At 41.8% G+C, this 15018-nt stretch overlaps 1 protein-coding gene across 1 annotated transcript in view; it reads right to left on the reverse strand.

Annotated features, from left to right (window-relative positions):
* Positions 1 to 1737: 1737 nt before the first annotated feature.
* tmem150c (transmembrane protein 150C) overlaps positions 1738 to 15018 on the reverse strand; it is a 28952-nt gene continuing 15671 nt past the window's right edge. The window contains exons 4-8 of the mRNA XM_048603522.1: positions 13555 to 13590; positions 13400 to 13467; positions 8952 to 9079; positions 4401 to 4578; positions 1738 to 2035 (exon numbers count right to left, since the gene is read on the reverse strand). Coding sequence (XP_048459479.1) covers positions 1851 to 2035; positions 4401 to 4578; positions 8952 to 9079; positions 13400 to 13467; positions 13555 to 13590 — 595 coding nt within the window. The 3' untranslated portion in view covers positions 1738 to 1850. The remainder of the gene's footprint in view (positions 2036 to 4400; positions 4579 to 8951; positions 9080 to 13399; positions 13468 to 13554; positions 13591 to 15018) is intronic.

Genomic DNA, 15018 nt, shown 5'->3' on the forward strand with positions numbered 1-15018 from the left:
ATTATGTAATGGCTGATGTCTCACACTTGGCTACGTTTTTGAGGAAGAGTTCATCTTTTTGAGTGCTGGGACGACAAAGAATAGGTGGCCTTGTAAGTTTAAATCAAAAGATTGATGTTTATTTTCACAACACCTAGAATATAAATACAAGCAGCCACTTCCCAAACACAGACTGACACTAGAAAAGATGATTTATAGAGATGTAATATGCATGTAGATTACCAAAAGGGTAAGAAGAAACAGGTCATGTGGTTACTTTCTGTTGGCTGAAAATGTTGCAAGTCTGAAGGATTCTCTGTTGAGATGAATGGAAGGTGGAATTTTCTGGATGTTTAAAACAAATTGTGGCTGAGTTCCTGTAGTGAAGAGAATCTTGCAGGTGACCAATTAGTTCCTTCTCATCATCCAAGCTGACTGTCTTTCTTATTAGTGGGCAACCTTTCCTCCTGAGGTACTGGTCCCACTCTACCTTACTGTGTTCCTACTATCCCACAGTTTTACCAGTCGTGTGGTAACGGTATCAGTGTGTTCCATTCTCCATATCATGGATTGGAGTCAATGTATTCGACACACAAGGGGGAATTGTTTGAATCCCATCAAACATCCCGGTTATAATCATCTTGCTGGCTTTATTTGAAATTCCATCTTCATGGGCTATCAGGTCTAGCAGCCAGTGACATTAAAACCCATTCATTGAAAAGGTGAGGGATAGTCAGCTAGCAACTGGGAAATCCATTGTATCTTTGCAGACTCTGTCAGTCTGTCCAGAAATTATCAAAGAAGTTATCTGATTTTCCCAGGTCCATTTTGTAAAGGTATATTTTATACATGTTACTATCTTTTTTTAAACAGAAGTAGTGGCCATTTTCCAATCAGCATAGCCCCATACCCCCAATATTTCTACAAAACATATTTATCAAAGTCTTGAATTTAACCCAAGATATATACCTGAGTTCATCCATTAATAGCCTGCAACAGTTGGTTTACTGTTCCAATGCCTACTTTTGCCCAGAACTACATGTCCATCCATCTAGCTGGCTGGAAGAGGTTGCAGGCAAAAGACAATTGAAGCAATGTGGAGGTAAGAAAAACATTTTTAAACAAAAATCAAATACTTTGCACAAACAGATAATCAATTAGAATTTGGGTTCAATATAATTGCAACACTGCACGCTGAAGATCAAGAAGTAGATGTCTCCTTTTGAGTTTTTGACCAAACATCTCTCTGGCTGAAAACGATAAGCTATAAAATGCAAGTCTCTTCAGTCAAGCTTGGCCTTGCTCCAACAGCAAGCAAGTTCTAAGATCTATAGAGACCAGGAACAGTAGCACATTCATCATACAAAGTTGCATATTTGTCCAGTACAGTGATAGTATGCCACAGTCCCATTCTCCACGTACCTCACATAATACCACATAATATCTTGTGATATTACCCCCCCTGCCCTGCCAAACCCCCTCCCCCCAAATACCAACCTCTCTCCATGTTTCTAGACTCCAGGCCCCCACCCTCACTTTTTCCCAAAGCATGTGCTACCTTTTTTATTAGAAAATACTTTCACAGGAGATGAGCATCTGCTGACTTGGTGAGCTTTTATTTCCTATCTCAAATTGTCTTTGAGAGATTGGTGGTGAGTTGAAAAAAGATTATCTGTGATAAGGGTCGCAAAGGATAATCTCAATGAGGGAAGAGTTTAGATGTTAAAAGAAATAATCTCACAAATATAATCCACAATCTGAAGTTTTAAAACATTAAATTTAATGTCAATTTATGAGTTAGGAACCATATCCATTAATATTCTGGACTACTGGAATGACAGTCTCATTAATAATTTTCTGTAAAATGATCTCTATTGGAACTCAGCAATGATGGTGGAGACTTTTGATAAACTTTCTTCATCAGTACATTGAATGTTAAATTCAGAATATCGAAATTCAATTGCAAATGTCCCTATGAAGAGGAGGAAAAGCATCACCCATAACCACTGGGTTCTTGCTCCATGGAAATATTTACGTTGTGCAACCAGAAAAAGATCTATTTATAATTTAGTTAAGGAATTCAGCAAATAATTCTGAGGCAGTAATCCTGGTTTACATTATTATTTTTTAAAATGATAAGCAGTGACCAAGTGATTGTGTTAATCATTTATAAAGCTGGAATATCACAGTGATGACCTGTCATGTATGATAAATCGGGTTTAACTTAAACATTATACTAAGTGTATGCAAATCTATGTTAATGATATGTAAAGTGAAAATGTCCTGTATGGATGGAATCTCAAAGGACATCTGATTGAGAAGAGAGTGCAAGAAAAATTCAAAGATATTTAGATTTCAAAGACATGCTGGAAATGATTGGCTGATCAGGGAACATGTGTGAAAAAAGGCCATAAACCATCTGTAGTGCTCATACTCCTTGCTCAGGTCTTGTTAACTAACTCTTCTGGTTCTTGCAGTTTAATACTTGGATTGCCCAACTGTGTATGGTTCTAGATGGGCCACACAAGCAGAGGATTTTCCACCTGAGTCTTCTGTCTTGCATGTAATCAGACTCAGCCACAGAGATCTCTATGAGTCAGAGTGACAGACAATCGGTAATTTGATTGTTCTGATTCAATTTTCCAATTCTACCCAACATACACATAAGTGGAATTTTCCTGTTTTCAGTCAAAGTGTTTTTGTGGAGTGAGATTCATGGTGTCCAGTCTGCAATGGTTTGGAATGATTTTTGTCACACAGTCCTCCACTCATCACATCATTAATTGTACAACTTGATTCCCTCCTCATGGTACTGTGAGGTGGAAATGCCCTCCACTGCCAGGAACTTATGGCAATTGTGCAACTGGATCGCCCAGCTGCACACCACTTCAGATGCTGCAAGACAAGAATGACTCTCATATAGTGATGCTCAACCTCTACCTTCAGGACATGGCCCAGAAAAAAGGGAAGTTCACTCCTCACTGTGCAGACAGAAACCTAGTGGTGTTGACAAATGGAGTGATGGAGAGGAGCGCAGTCCTTTTTCTGGCAGACTATGGAGAGGAGCGCAGTCATTTTTCCTGCAGACCCAGTAGAGACCATACCACCAGACTGAGACAGCCTGAACCCAAAATACAGCTGAAGTCAGTGCTGGGTTGTGGATGACTCACCTCATCCTCGCTAACTACTATCTCTTCGTGCCATCACTGCATCCTACTCACTCAATGAGGACAACTCACCACCTCTCCTACTCATGCATCACCACTAACTACTCTTCCATTCACTTTGATCACACTCAGTCCTTCCCTCTGACTCATTGCAGGAATAATTGGCCTACCATCTCAACTGATATCACCACAACACCCTGACTGAGCAGGACCAAGTGCCTGACTGACATGACCAACCCACTGGAGTGAAACTGCACCAGCCCCTTGACTAACTGCTCTTTCACCCCACTAAAGACTGCTTCCCTTTGACTTTCTCAGATGGTCATTTGCTTGAAGCATGTGCAGTATGTTTGCTGCATACAGTGCTGGCGCATGCTGCAGGTGTGACATTGACATAGCCCATTGTCACACAGAGACATGTTCATTCCCTCCAGTGCTCCCCATGGTCACAGCTGTCTATATTTCCCTCTGTGGTAAACAGCAATGTAAGCCATAGAGGCTGGTAGTTTGTAGCTGAACACTAAAGCCCTGGATGTTAGGAACTCAGTGTGACCCACACAGAAGCTAGAAAACTGTAAGTCAGCACTGAAATTAGTGAATGTGTGCTTGGAAAGCAATGCTAAGTAGCAAAAGGCTACTAAGCATAAAGCAAGTGAGCAGTAAGAAAGTCAGCTAACAGCTGGATGATGTATCCTGTGTAGATGATTGAGGTGTGTGTCCCTGTGCAATTTGGCCGGTGTGCAAGTCATAGGTGTTTCTGAGCTCCAAAGTAAAGGGTTGAAGTGGTGTGTGAGTTGGTATGAGAGCAAGCATAATGATGTGGTGAGGCTGGATGTTTGTTGATGTCAACTTGCACGGATGAAGGGTCAAGAAGAATGGTGGCCATAGAACATACAGGGACATGGTTGTGAAGAAGCATTTACATGATGGCTGGGACAAACAATGGGTGGGCTACAACCACCAGGTATCCACTCTGACTAGTGGGACTTGGTACCATCTAGTTTCTCAGGGGAGGGGAGGAGCATTGGAAGTGGCTGTAAATAGTTGAGTTGGGGCTTTCATGAGATGTGGATACATGAAAGTAAAATGGTCGCCATTCAATTCCAAGATTCTGAAGTCGCTATATTAGGCTTGAAGGGAAAAATTTACGAGATCCTGAGTTTTTTTTCATTCTCTCCACACTTTCCTACCTTTTGTGTGATTGATCACACTGCATCAGGAAGGAGAAAATTCTGCCCATAGATCAAAAGATACACAGGATGATGGTTATGGAGATAGCTATTGCAATCATAGCACGCAATATTCCAACTTTAACTCCTTCATGCTTTAGATTTGCCTGAAAAGTTAAAACAACCTGGATCCAGCAGACTACAATCCCAAAACCGAAGACCAAAACTGTGCCTGTGTTGTGTACCCATTCATTTTTAGAGATCTGGGAACATTAAAAATCAGTTACTATTTGAACACAAAATACATTCAATTGCTCTAAGTGTAATGTCATCATCAGTACAGAGACTAATAACAAAGACTACATTAAGGTTAAAGATCTTGTTGAATGAAAACTATCATAAACTTAACAACTTCAAAATGAGATATTCCACCAAATAGCTGAGACTAATCTTGAAAGCATCTTGAAAGTGGGGTTGGGGAAGGTAGGTGGGATGGTGATAGGTGAGTGTACAGGTAGGGAGTGGTGGGGATTGGTCAGTGAGGTGGGAAGGGCGGATAGGTGGGAGAAAGGATGGACAGGTTGTGTCAGGTCAAGGAGGCAGGGATGAGAGGGAGGGTTGGTCATAGGGTGAGGCCGGGAGCAGGGAAATTTTGAAACTGGTAAAATCCACATTTAGGCCATCAGGCTGTAGGCTCCCGAGGCTGAATATGAGGTGCTGCTCCTCCAGTTTGTGGGTGGCATCGTTGAGACACTGGAGGAGGCCCAGGATGGACATGTCACCCAGGGAGTTAAAATGGTTCACGACTGGAAGGTGTTGACGTTTGTCACGAACAGAGCTCAGAGCTCTACAAAATGGTCTCCAAGCCTCCGCTTGGTCTCACCGATGTAGAGGAGGCCACATCGGGAGCAGCGGATACAGTAGGCCACGTTGACGGATGTGCAGGTGAACCCCTGTCTAATATGAAAGGTTTGTTTTTTGCCTTGAATGGAGGTGGGGGGGGGGGGTGGGGGGGCGGGTGGAGCACTTCCGGCGGTTGCGGGGAAGGGGGCGGGGGGTGGTGGGGTTAATGGGGAGTGTGGAGCGAATGAGGGAGCCACAGAGAGAGCGGTCCCTACAGAAGGCAGATAGGGGTGGGGAGGGAAATATCTCTTTGATTGTGGGGTCGGATTGTAGGTGCAAAAGTGGCAGAGAATGATACGTTGGATACGGAGGTTTGGTGGGGTGGAATGTGAGGACAAGGGGGATTCTGTCTTTGTTTTTGATGGGGGGAGGGGATGTGAGGGCAGGGGTGCAGGAAATGCAAGAGATACGGTTGAGGGCATTTTCGACCACTGAAGGGGAGATGGTGCGGTCCTTGAAATAAGAAGACATTTGGGATGTGCGGGAGTGGTGTCAGTTTCAAGGCAGTCACTAGAGATGGAGACAGAGAAGTCCAGGAAGGAGAGGAAGGTATCGGAGATGGTCCAGGTGAATTTGAGGTTGGGGTGAAAGGTGTTAGTAAAGTTGATGAACTGTTCACGCTCGTCACGGGAGCACGAGGCAGCACCGATACAGTCATCAATGTAGCGGAGTAAGAGGTGGGGGATAGTGTCAGTGTAACAGTGGAAGAGGGACTGTTCCACGTATCCTATGAAAAGGCAGGCATAGCTTGGGCCCACATGGGTGCCCACTGGACACCCCTTTAGTTTGCAGGAAGTGGGAGGAGTGAAAGGAGAAATTCTTAAGGGTAAGGACAAGTTCTGTTAAACGGATGAGGGTGTAGGTGGATGGGGACTGGTTGGGCCTGTACACTTATATCCCCCACGCAGATGACATAAAAACCCTCCGCTTCTTCCTCTCTCACAGGCCCAACCATCTCTGATACCTCTGTATCCTTCCTGGACCTTTCTGTCTCCATTTCTGTTGACTGCCTCAAAACCGACATCTATTTCAAGCCCATCGACTCCCACAGCTACCTGGACTACACCTCCTCTCACCCACCTTCCTGCAAGAATGCCATCCCCTACTCCCAATTCCTCCGACTACGCTGCATCTGCTCCCAAAATGTGGTGTTCCACTCCCGCATGTCCCAGATACCCTCCTATTGCAAGGACCACAACTTCCCCCTCCAGTGATTGAAAATGCCCTCAACCGCATCTCTTGCGTTTCCCGCACCTCTGCCCTCACATCCCCCCCGCCAACAAAAACAAAGACAGAATCCCCGTTGTCCTCACATATCACCTCACCAACCACCATATCCAACGTATCATTCTCCACCACTTCTGCCACCTACAATCTGACCCCACAACCAAAGAGATATTTCCCTCCCCACCCCTATCTGACTTTCATAGGGATCGCTCGCTCTGTGACTCCCTCATCCGCTCCAAACTCCCCACTAACCCCACCACCCCCAGCACCTTTCCCTGCAACCGCAGGAAGTGCTATACCTGCCCCTACACCTCCCCCCCACCTCCATTCAAGGCACAAAACAAACCTTCCATATTAGACAGGGGTTCACCTGCACATCCGTCAATGTGGTCTATTGTATCCGCTGCTCCTGATGTGGCCTCCTCTACATCAGTGAGACCAAGTGGAGGCTCAGAGACCATTTTGTAGAGCATCTGCACTCTGTTCGCAACAAATGACAACACCTTCCAGTCGCGAACCATTTTAACTCTCCCTCCCACTCCCTGGGTGACATGTCCATCCTGGGCCGCCTCCAGTGTCTCAATGACAGCACCCACAAACTGGAGGAGCAGCGCCTCATATTCCATCTCAGGAGCCTACAGCCCGAAGGTTTAAACATGGATTTTACCAGTTTCAAAATCTCCCCACCCCTGGCCTCATCCCATGACAAACCCTCCCTCTCATCCCCACCTCCTTGACCTGACACAACCTGTCCATCTTCTCTCCCACCTATCCGCTTCTCTCACCTCACTGACCAATCCTCACCACCCCCTACCTGCACTCACCTATCACCATCCCACCTACCTTCCCCAGCCCCACCCCTCTTCCCTCTATTTATTTCTGAGCTCCCTTCCCCCTCCCCATTTCTGAAGAAGGGTCCTGACCTGAAAGTCAACTTTCCTGTTCCTCTGATGCTGTCTGGCCTACTGTGTTCCTCCAGATTTTTTTAAATCTTCACTTTAGATGCCCAGTTGCAGATGTTTTAATTTAAAAGCTATAACAAAGCCAAAGGTGCTCCATCCACAAATAATCTGACTGTTCTCCTAGTTGAGTCTCATCCAAATAAATATTAAACAATTCCTTCGTTTTATCTCTTGCTGCAAGGCTAAAAGTCCTTACTCTGCAGAACAGTGCCTGAAAACACTGCCTCCTGTTTGACTGCCATCAGAGTTTGCAAACATTGTTCTTACTCGCGGCCATCATAAAATTTTTCTGGAGAGCGCTCAGAAAAAAGTTACCAGGATGTTGCTGGGAATGGAGGGTTTGAGAAATAAAAAAGATTGGAAAGGCTGGGTCTTTTTTCAGTCAAGTGTAGGAGGTTGAGGGGTGACCTTATTGAGGTTTATAAAATCATGAGGGACATAGATAAGGTGAATGGCAACGGTCTTTTCCCTAGGGTGGGGAAGTTCAAAACTAGGAGGCATTTTTAAGGTGACAGGAGAATGATTTAAAAAGGGCATGTAGGGCAACTTATTTACACAGAGAGTGGCTCTTGTGTGGAATGAATTGCTGGAGAAAGTGGTGGATGCAGATACTGTTACAATGTTTAAAAGACATTTGTGTAAGTTCATGAATAGGATAAGAATAAGATAATAGAATAAGATCTGGGAGGATATGGGCCAAACACAGACAGGTGGTTCTAGTTTAGTTTGGGTACATGGTCAGTGTGGACTGGTTGGACTGAAGGGTCTGTTTCCATGTTGTATGACTCTATGATTCTAAGTAACGAATAAGGTAGCATAAGGAAAAAGCAAGGAGTCATATAAAACGCATTTAGATAAGACTCATTTGGGTGAGCTGTCAGATTATTTTTAGTTGGAGTAGCTAAAATGAGAAAAATGGACTACTGCATCTAAACTGATTATGTGATTCAAAGAAAGAGAAATGAGGGGACTATTGAAAATTGCAGACAATTGTCGTTTGTTGACAGTTAGCTTCTATAAAGACAGCGAGATGAAATTTCCATTGCACCCACCCCCCATCAGTTGTGGCAACTTAGGAGAAAGATTGGTGGAAACGGCAATTCAAACTATTCCTCCAGGGTTTCTGCCAATCTGTCACCAAAGGCACAGGGTAATAACTCTGGAAAAGCGCCTGTGGAAAATCCAGGCCTGATATTTTCCCCATTTTTAAGTGTATTTTCTCTGCTCCTTTTAAATGTAATATTCTTCCTCCCAAACTGACATCGTACGCAGCCCTTCTCTATCCTGTCCTGTATCTGTCCACTAGATGGCACCAATGATCCCGTCGTTCACGTCAGCGTTCATGTTCCATTCTCCTTAAAGTAACTTTCCAGAACACATTCGCCATAAATGGTAATCGCTGAGATCAAAATATGTTTTATACTTACTGTGACAAGACCATGGTTTCAAAAGCTAGTGTGAACTGTGAAATGCTCAGCTGTAACAGAGGTGGTGGTATTCAATGAAGGATGATGCTTTGATGATCAGAAACTTTGAGATTATACCTGGAAATTGGCCACTAAAGTAATTCCAAGAGCTGCTACACTTGATGCTAACGCCCCAAAGATATTCAACCATGGTTTCTTCATTTTCGACTTCAGTTGTGAAAAACGAAGTATACCAATAGCAGCCACTGTCGGGGGAGGGGGTGGGGAGAAAGAGTAACAATAAACAAGCATAATAAATTAGTTTCATTGATAATGGTCAACATCTACTCAATTTTGTAATCTCTGTTCAAATGACCGTCAAACTGCTCCCACTCATAAAAGAATCAAGCACAAAAGGGCACAGATTCAAAGTGAATGCAAAAAACAAGCAGTATGAGAGGGAAAACTTTCATACAGTACATGGTTGGGGTCTGGACTGCATTGCCTGGAAACTATGTTGGAGGCAGATTCAGTTGAAGCATTCAAGAGGGCATTACGTGATCACTTAAATAGAAGAAAAAGTGCACAGGGTATGTGGGAAAGAGCAGAAGAATATCATGAGGTCATGATGTTAACTTGGAGGGCCAGTGCACTTATGATGGGCTGAACAGCTTCTGTGTGCATTGCAACAATTCCAAGATTCTGTTAGCAGTGAGACAGTAATTTAATATCATCGAAGAATTGCACATAAAAGTTGAGAAACTGTCCATCCACACAGTGCAAATACAGACTAACTTAATTTCTCACATCAAGTTAGGGCAATGTTCATTTCAAAAGAGCTGCAAATGAAGACAGTGTATGAATGAGCCGTTTACAAGCAATGACAGACAGTCCAAACTACTGAAAGTATAAAGTGACCAGCTCTCTTTCCCCTGAAGCAGCACAAAATTTACACACAACTATAATGACAGATTTTACTGTTGGGCTTTTTAATTGTGCCAAAAAGCAAAACAAAAATGCAGATGCTGGAAATTAGAGACAAAAGAAATTAGAAACACAGCACATCAGTTGGAGAGATCAGAAGTGAATATTTCAGGTTTGAGATAGGATTCATGCCTTAATTTGTACTCTTCATTCTACAAAATACTGCCAGGCCCACTCAGTGTTTCCAGCATAATCTGATTGTGTTCCCCAACTGTGCATCTTCCTGCCAAAATCTTCAGCTCCATTCATTTTAGTTTTCAGCAAAAAATTGCAGACTGTCCAGCACAGGGGCAGAAAACCCTTCTTCAAAGTTACAGCCAGCTTTCACCATTGTCTTTTATCCTACACTTTATTTCCATGGAGTTCTCGATCTTAGAAACAGAGAAATTCAATATAGCAGAAGGGTCTCATTCAGCCCATTATGTCAGTTAGCTGAGAAAAGAGCTATTCGGCCTATCCCACTTTGAAACTCTTGAAGATGAATCTTACCATTTTTTGGCAAAGTACAAATCACATAGATTTTAGTGGAGTGATTCTTGTTTTTGCATGTATCTTACCAAACTCAATACACAAATTACTGTTTGAACCATCACTTTGAGAATCATGTCCTATTTCCACCATACACTATTCCTGGAGTAACCTGACACTCACTAGAGATCCTGAATTGACTGGCATCCCCTGGTGCAGGTGTCATATCAAAAGTCGATTATGCACCCAGACAAGCACTGTCAGTCTGGAGATGCCCTGCATTACCTGACATTTGCCCTTTTTACTTGTTTTCTTAACTAATTCATTAAAAGTACAGCTGAAATTACAGACAGGCCTCCAGTAAAATCTACACATTCCTAAAATCTCAGGGTTTCGCCTTTAGTATTAGGAATAGTGAATTCCATTAGAGCTTTCACTTTAACTGTCCTTGGCAAAATTTGTCCTGGTCCTATAATTTGTCAATAATAAAACAATATAGAAATAGGAGAGAAAGCAGGCCATTCAGCCCATTGAATCTTCTTTGCCATTCAATGACATTCAATGGCTGATCTGACAATCCTCAACTCCACTTTTCTGTCTTTTCCACATTACCCTTGATTCCCTTACTGATTAAAAACCTGTCTATCTCAGCCTCAATAGCCCTCCGTAGTAAATAATTCCACTGATTCACAACCCTCCGTGAGAAAACAAAATCCTTCTCACCTGTATCTTAAATGGTGACCCGTTATTGAGATTATGCCCTCTGGTCCTAGAATCTCCCACAATGGGAAAAAACCTTTCCACATCTACCCTGTAAAGTCTTCCAAAAATGCTGTTTGTTTCAATTAGGTCATCTCATTCTTTTTTATTCCAACAAGGGCCCAGTGTATTCAGCCTGTCTTCTTAAGACAGTCCCTCCGTACATGGTATCAGTCTGGTGAACCACCTCTGGACTGCCTCCAATGCCTGTGTACATTTTCTTAGGCAAGGGGCCCAAGACTGTTCACAGTCTTCCAGTTGTGTTCTGCCTTGTATCGTTTTTGCAAAATCTCCCTACTTTTACATTCCATTCCTTTCAAAATAAAGGCCAACATTCCATTTGCTTTCATATTACCCTCTGAACTTAAACACTAGCTTTATTATGATCCTTGCACAATGACTTCCAAATCCCTCTGAGCTGAAGACTTTTGCGGTCTTTCTCTATTTAAATAATATTCATCTCTTCTAATCTTCCTGCCAAAGTGCATAATCTTACACTTCCCCACATTATATTCCATCTGCCAAGTTTTTGCCCACTTGCTTAACCTGTCTCTATCCTTCTGCAGACACTTTGTGTCATCCTCACAACTTGCCTTTCCATCTATTTTTGTATTATTCACAAAACTGGCTCCAGTATATTTATTTTCTTCATCCAAACCAATATATATTATAAACAACTATGGCCCCAGTACCAATCCCAATGGCATGCCACTAGTTACATGTTGCCATCCTGAAAGTATGCCTAGATTGTTTCCTTAAATTCTGAAACCTTTGCCTATATACCTCAGACTATAATGCATTTGCAGCCTTTTTTTTTACAGCATCATAATCCTAAAATGCCTCTTCTGCCAGTGAAGCATCCATTTCCTGTGCTTTATCTGTCAAGCTATTCTGCATGCTCAATGTCCAATTCATTTGTCTTCACAATTTTCTTGAAGGACGTAAAGGATTCCTTCACAGCCTTTTCCTCAAACATTGTTAAGGTCTATACAAACTTAAACATTTCCTTACTGAAGTCTAGATAATGATTCGGATTCTCCCAAACATCTCATCAACGTCTGATGTCTCTTGTTTAAAATGCAGCTTATATTTACGCCGATATTCATTTTCTCTATCTTTCTCTTGCCTTTGCATCTCTAATTCTAATTCTAATTCCTTCTAGTTCAATATCTTGTCTTTTTTAACTCCATCTCCCTTTCCATATCCTTTTCTACTCTTTGAAATTCCAACTCCAACAGTTTTATCTTTTCTTCATGGTCAAGCTGCTTTCACTGTAACTCACTATCACCAGATTCCAACGTTTCACAACCCAAAGTGTCTGATATCTCCTGTATTTCTACTAAACCATAGCTGTGCTAGCCCATTGATTATGTCTGCCTTCTTCTAAATGGATTATATGCAAAATTTCAAATTAAGACTTTTTCTGTAACGAATAAATTAAATGAAACATTGACTAAACACTATTTCTGATGGCAATGTGCAGTAAATTACAGAAAAGATCCCCCATTTAATATTTAAAATGACCAAAATGTCCCTCTACTTTGTCCCTTAAGTAGCCATTTCTTTCTCCAGGAACCAGCCGAAGCTATTCTCAGCTACATTCACCAGGCAGATAATTCCTACTCCCCTAACGGCACTTAATGATGCAGGAGAAATTGAATCCTTCCCTCTAACTAAAGCTAGATGATTCTTCCAGTTTCATTTAGACTGTTACGAACTTGGTCTGTTCAATCTGAGTGAGCGATCCCATCTGCATCTTAGCTGGTGAAAAATAGAGACTTTGTGCCTCTATCTCATTGTTCCCTCTGTCTGGTTCTTGCAGATTGTTACTGTATATTTAGTGATATTTTTCTCAAAATCTACAGCAAAACCTACAAATCTACGAACACATTGGCCTTGTATGCAGGTAGAAAAGCTAATTAGTTATCCTTTAGACTTCAGTCTTCATTCTACCTTGGATTTAAATGGGCAGTTTAAGATATAATCATTTACAAAGAGTAGCATTCCTTACACTTCCATGTGACTTGTAGACTAACAATATTTTCACGGACAATACAGCTGCTTATGCCAATATAAAACATACACTGGAAACCTACTTAGTAACTCTGCTGACACATAAGTATACCCTGTCTACTTAGTAGTCTGTCATCTATAATTTTATTTGAAGGTCACAGCGGAGTAACCTTTGCCTATTCATAAACCTCAGACATTGCTAGAACACTTCACAACAAAACTAACCCTCACTCTCCTTTCCTTCTAAAGAAAGTTGGTAAAAATTTTAAATGGTAAAATTATCAAAGCAAGGAGAAGCTGATATTTTTCTGTTATGCAACTCCCAACTATACGTAAAACATCCAATACTGATCCCTTCCTACCTAGACTTGCTGCCATATTCCCAATTTGAGCGAAGAAAGAACTTGCTGGTGGATAGTCAGCTGCAACACTTTAAAAGAAGAAAGTTATTGAATTTGCATCACATCAGCCAATAGTATGAATATATGTGCATTAGACAGAGGAAGATTTACTGTACCTTATAAAAGGAGGGCGCAATTCACATTGATCGACCCTAGATTCAACACAAAACAAGTCCAAAAAAGGATTTAAAATTATATATATATTGTTGTGCTACCTTTACATTAAATGTATATTTTCCATAATTTTCAAATGTGGGTGTCACAACTTGGCCATGAGGTGACCAACATCACACAGTAATCCCATTCCTGAGTTTGTAACTTCAGTCAGATAAGCTGCTGCAGCTTTTGTGTCATCTATGTTTAAATTATATTATGGAAGCTCTTTCAGATATGACATTCCCTTCTTGGGGCATATATTTGATATTGCGCTATCTAAATGCTTAAGGAAATTGGGGCACATGAAATCAAATGTAAGAATCATTGATTAAACTGGAGTAATGTCAGCTCCTTGGCATGAATCTGACCAAATTTCAAAACATGGAAATCTGAAATAGATGGAAGTCAACGTCCAGTCAATATGTAAAGAGATAACATAGGTCGTAGTTGTTCAGCTAATCAAGGGTGAACATCCAAAATGGAGATTCCTTTTCAAAAATGACAACTGACTTAATCCAGCCTGTATTATTAATGAAATTCAACTGCATCATGAGACTGTACATTCAATACCCTGTATCTCCACAGCAATCCTCTTTCATCTGAATGAAGAAATAGGTTGTGAGCTATGGAGAGAACGATTAGATGTTGTAGCTCAAATTCTAATTTAAGACAGGACTTGTAACAGGGCATTAAAGACGGAGGAAGGGGCAGACAGGATTAGGTAAGAAACTCTAAGATGTAGGTGAATGAAGGCTTCTTTGAAATAAAAGGGGGCCGGGCAATGATTTCCCTCCAAGTACGCCACGAATATCAATATTTAGTTACAAATATTGTTGAAGTCACATGATAGTTGCTAACCATCTTACAAACATTTGTGTCCATTCCAAAAATATAGCTATATAATTGTCATATAGAACACAGAACAGTATAGCACAGAATCAGCCTACCATGTCTGTGCTAATATGATGCCGTTCTAAATTAATCCCATCTGTCTGCACATAATCCATATCCCTGTATTCCCTGCCTGTTTATATGTCTGTCTAAATGTGTCTTAAATCTGCTTCTACCACCTCCCCAGGTGGCATGTTCTAGGCACCCACCACCCTTTGTGTAAAAAACTTGCCTCGCACAACTCTTTTAACTTTTCCGCTCTCACTCTATGCTTAGGCACCCTAGTATTTGACATTTCTATCCTGGGAAAAACCCTTTGACCATCCATCCTATCCATGTCTCTCATAATTTTGTATTCTTCTATCAGGTCATCCTTCAACCTCCGAGGCTCTAGCAAAAACAATCTAAGTTTGTCCAACCTCTTCTTATTGCTAATACACTCCAATCCAGGCAACATCTGAGGAAAAGAGGTAACAAGGTGGAGAGCTGGATGAACACAGCAGGCCAAGCAGCATCAGAGGAGCAGGAAAGCT

Source organism: Rhincodon typus, chromosome 1 (genome assembly GCF_021869965.1).
Source record: "Rhincodon typus isolate 14 chromosome 1, sRhiTyp1.1, whole genome shotgun sequence".
NCBI classification, from domain to species: Eukaryota; Metazoa; Chordata; class Chondrichthyes; order Orectolobiformes; family Rhincodontidae; genus Rhincodon; species Rhincodon typus.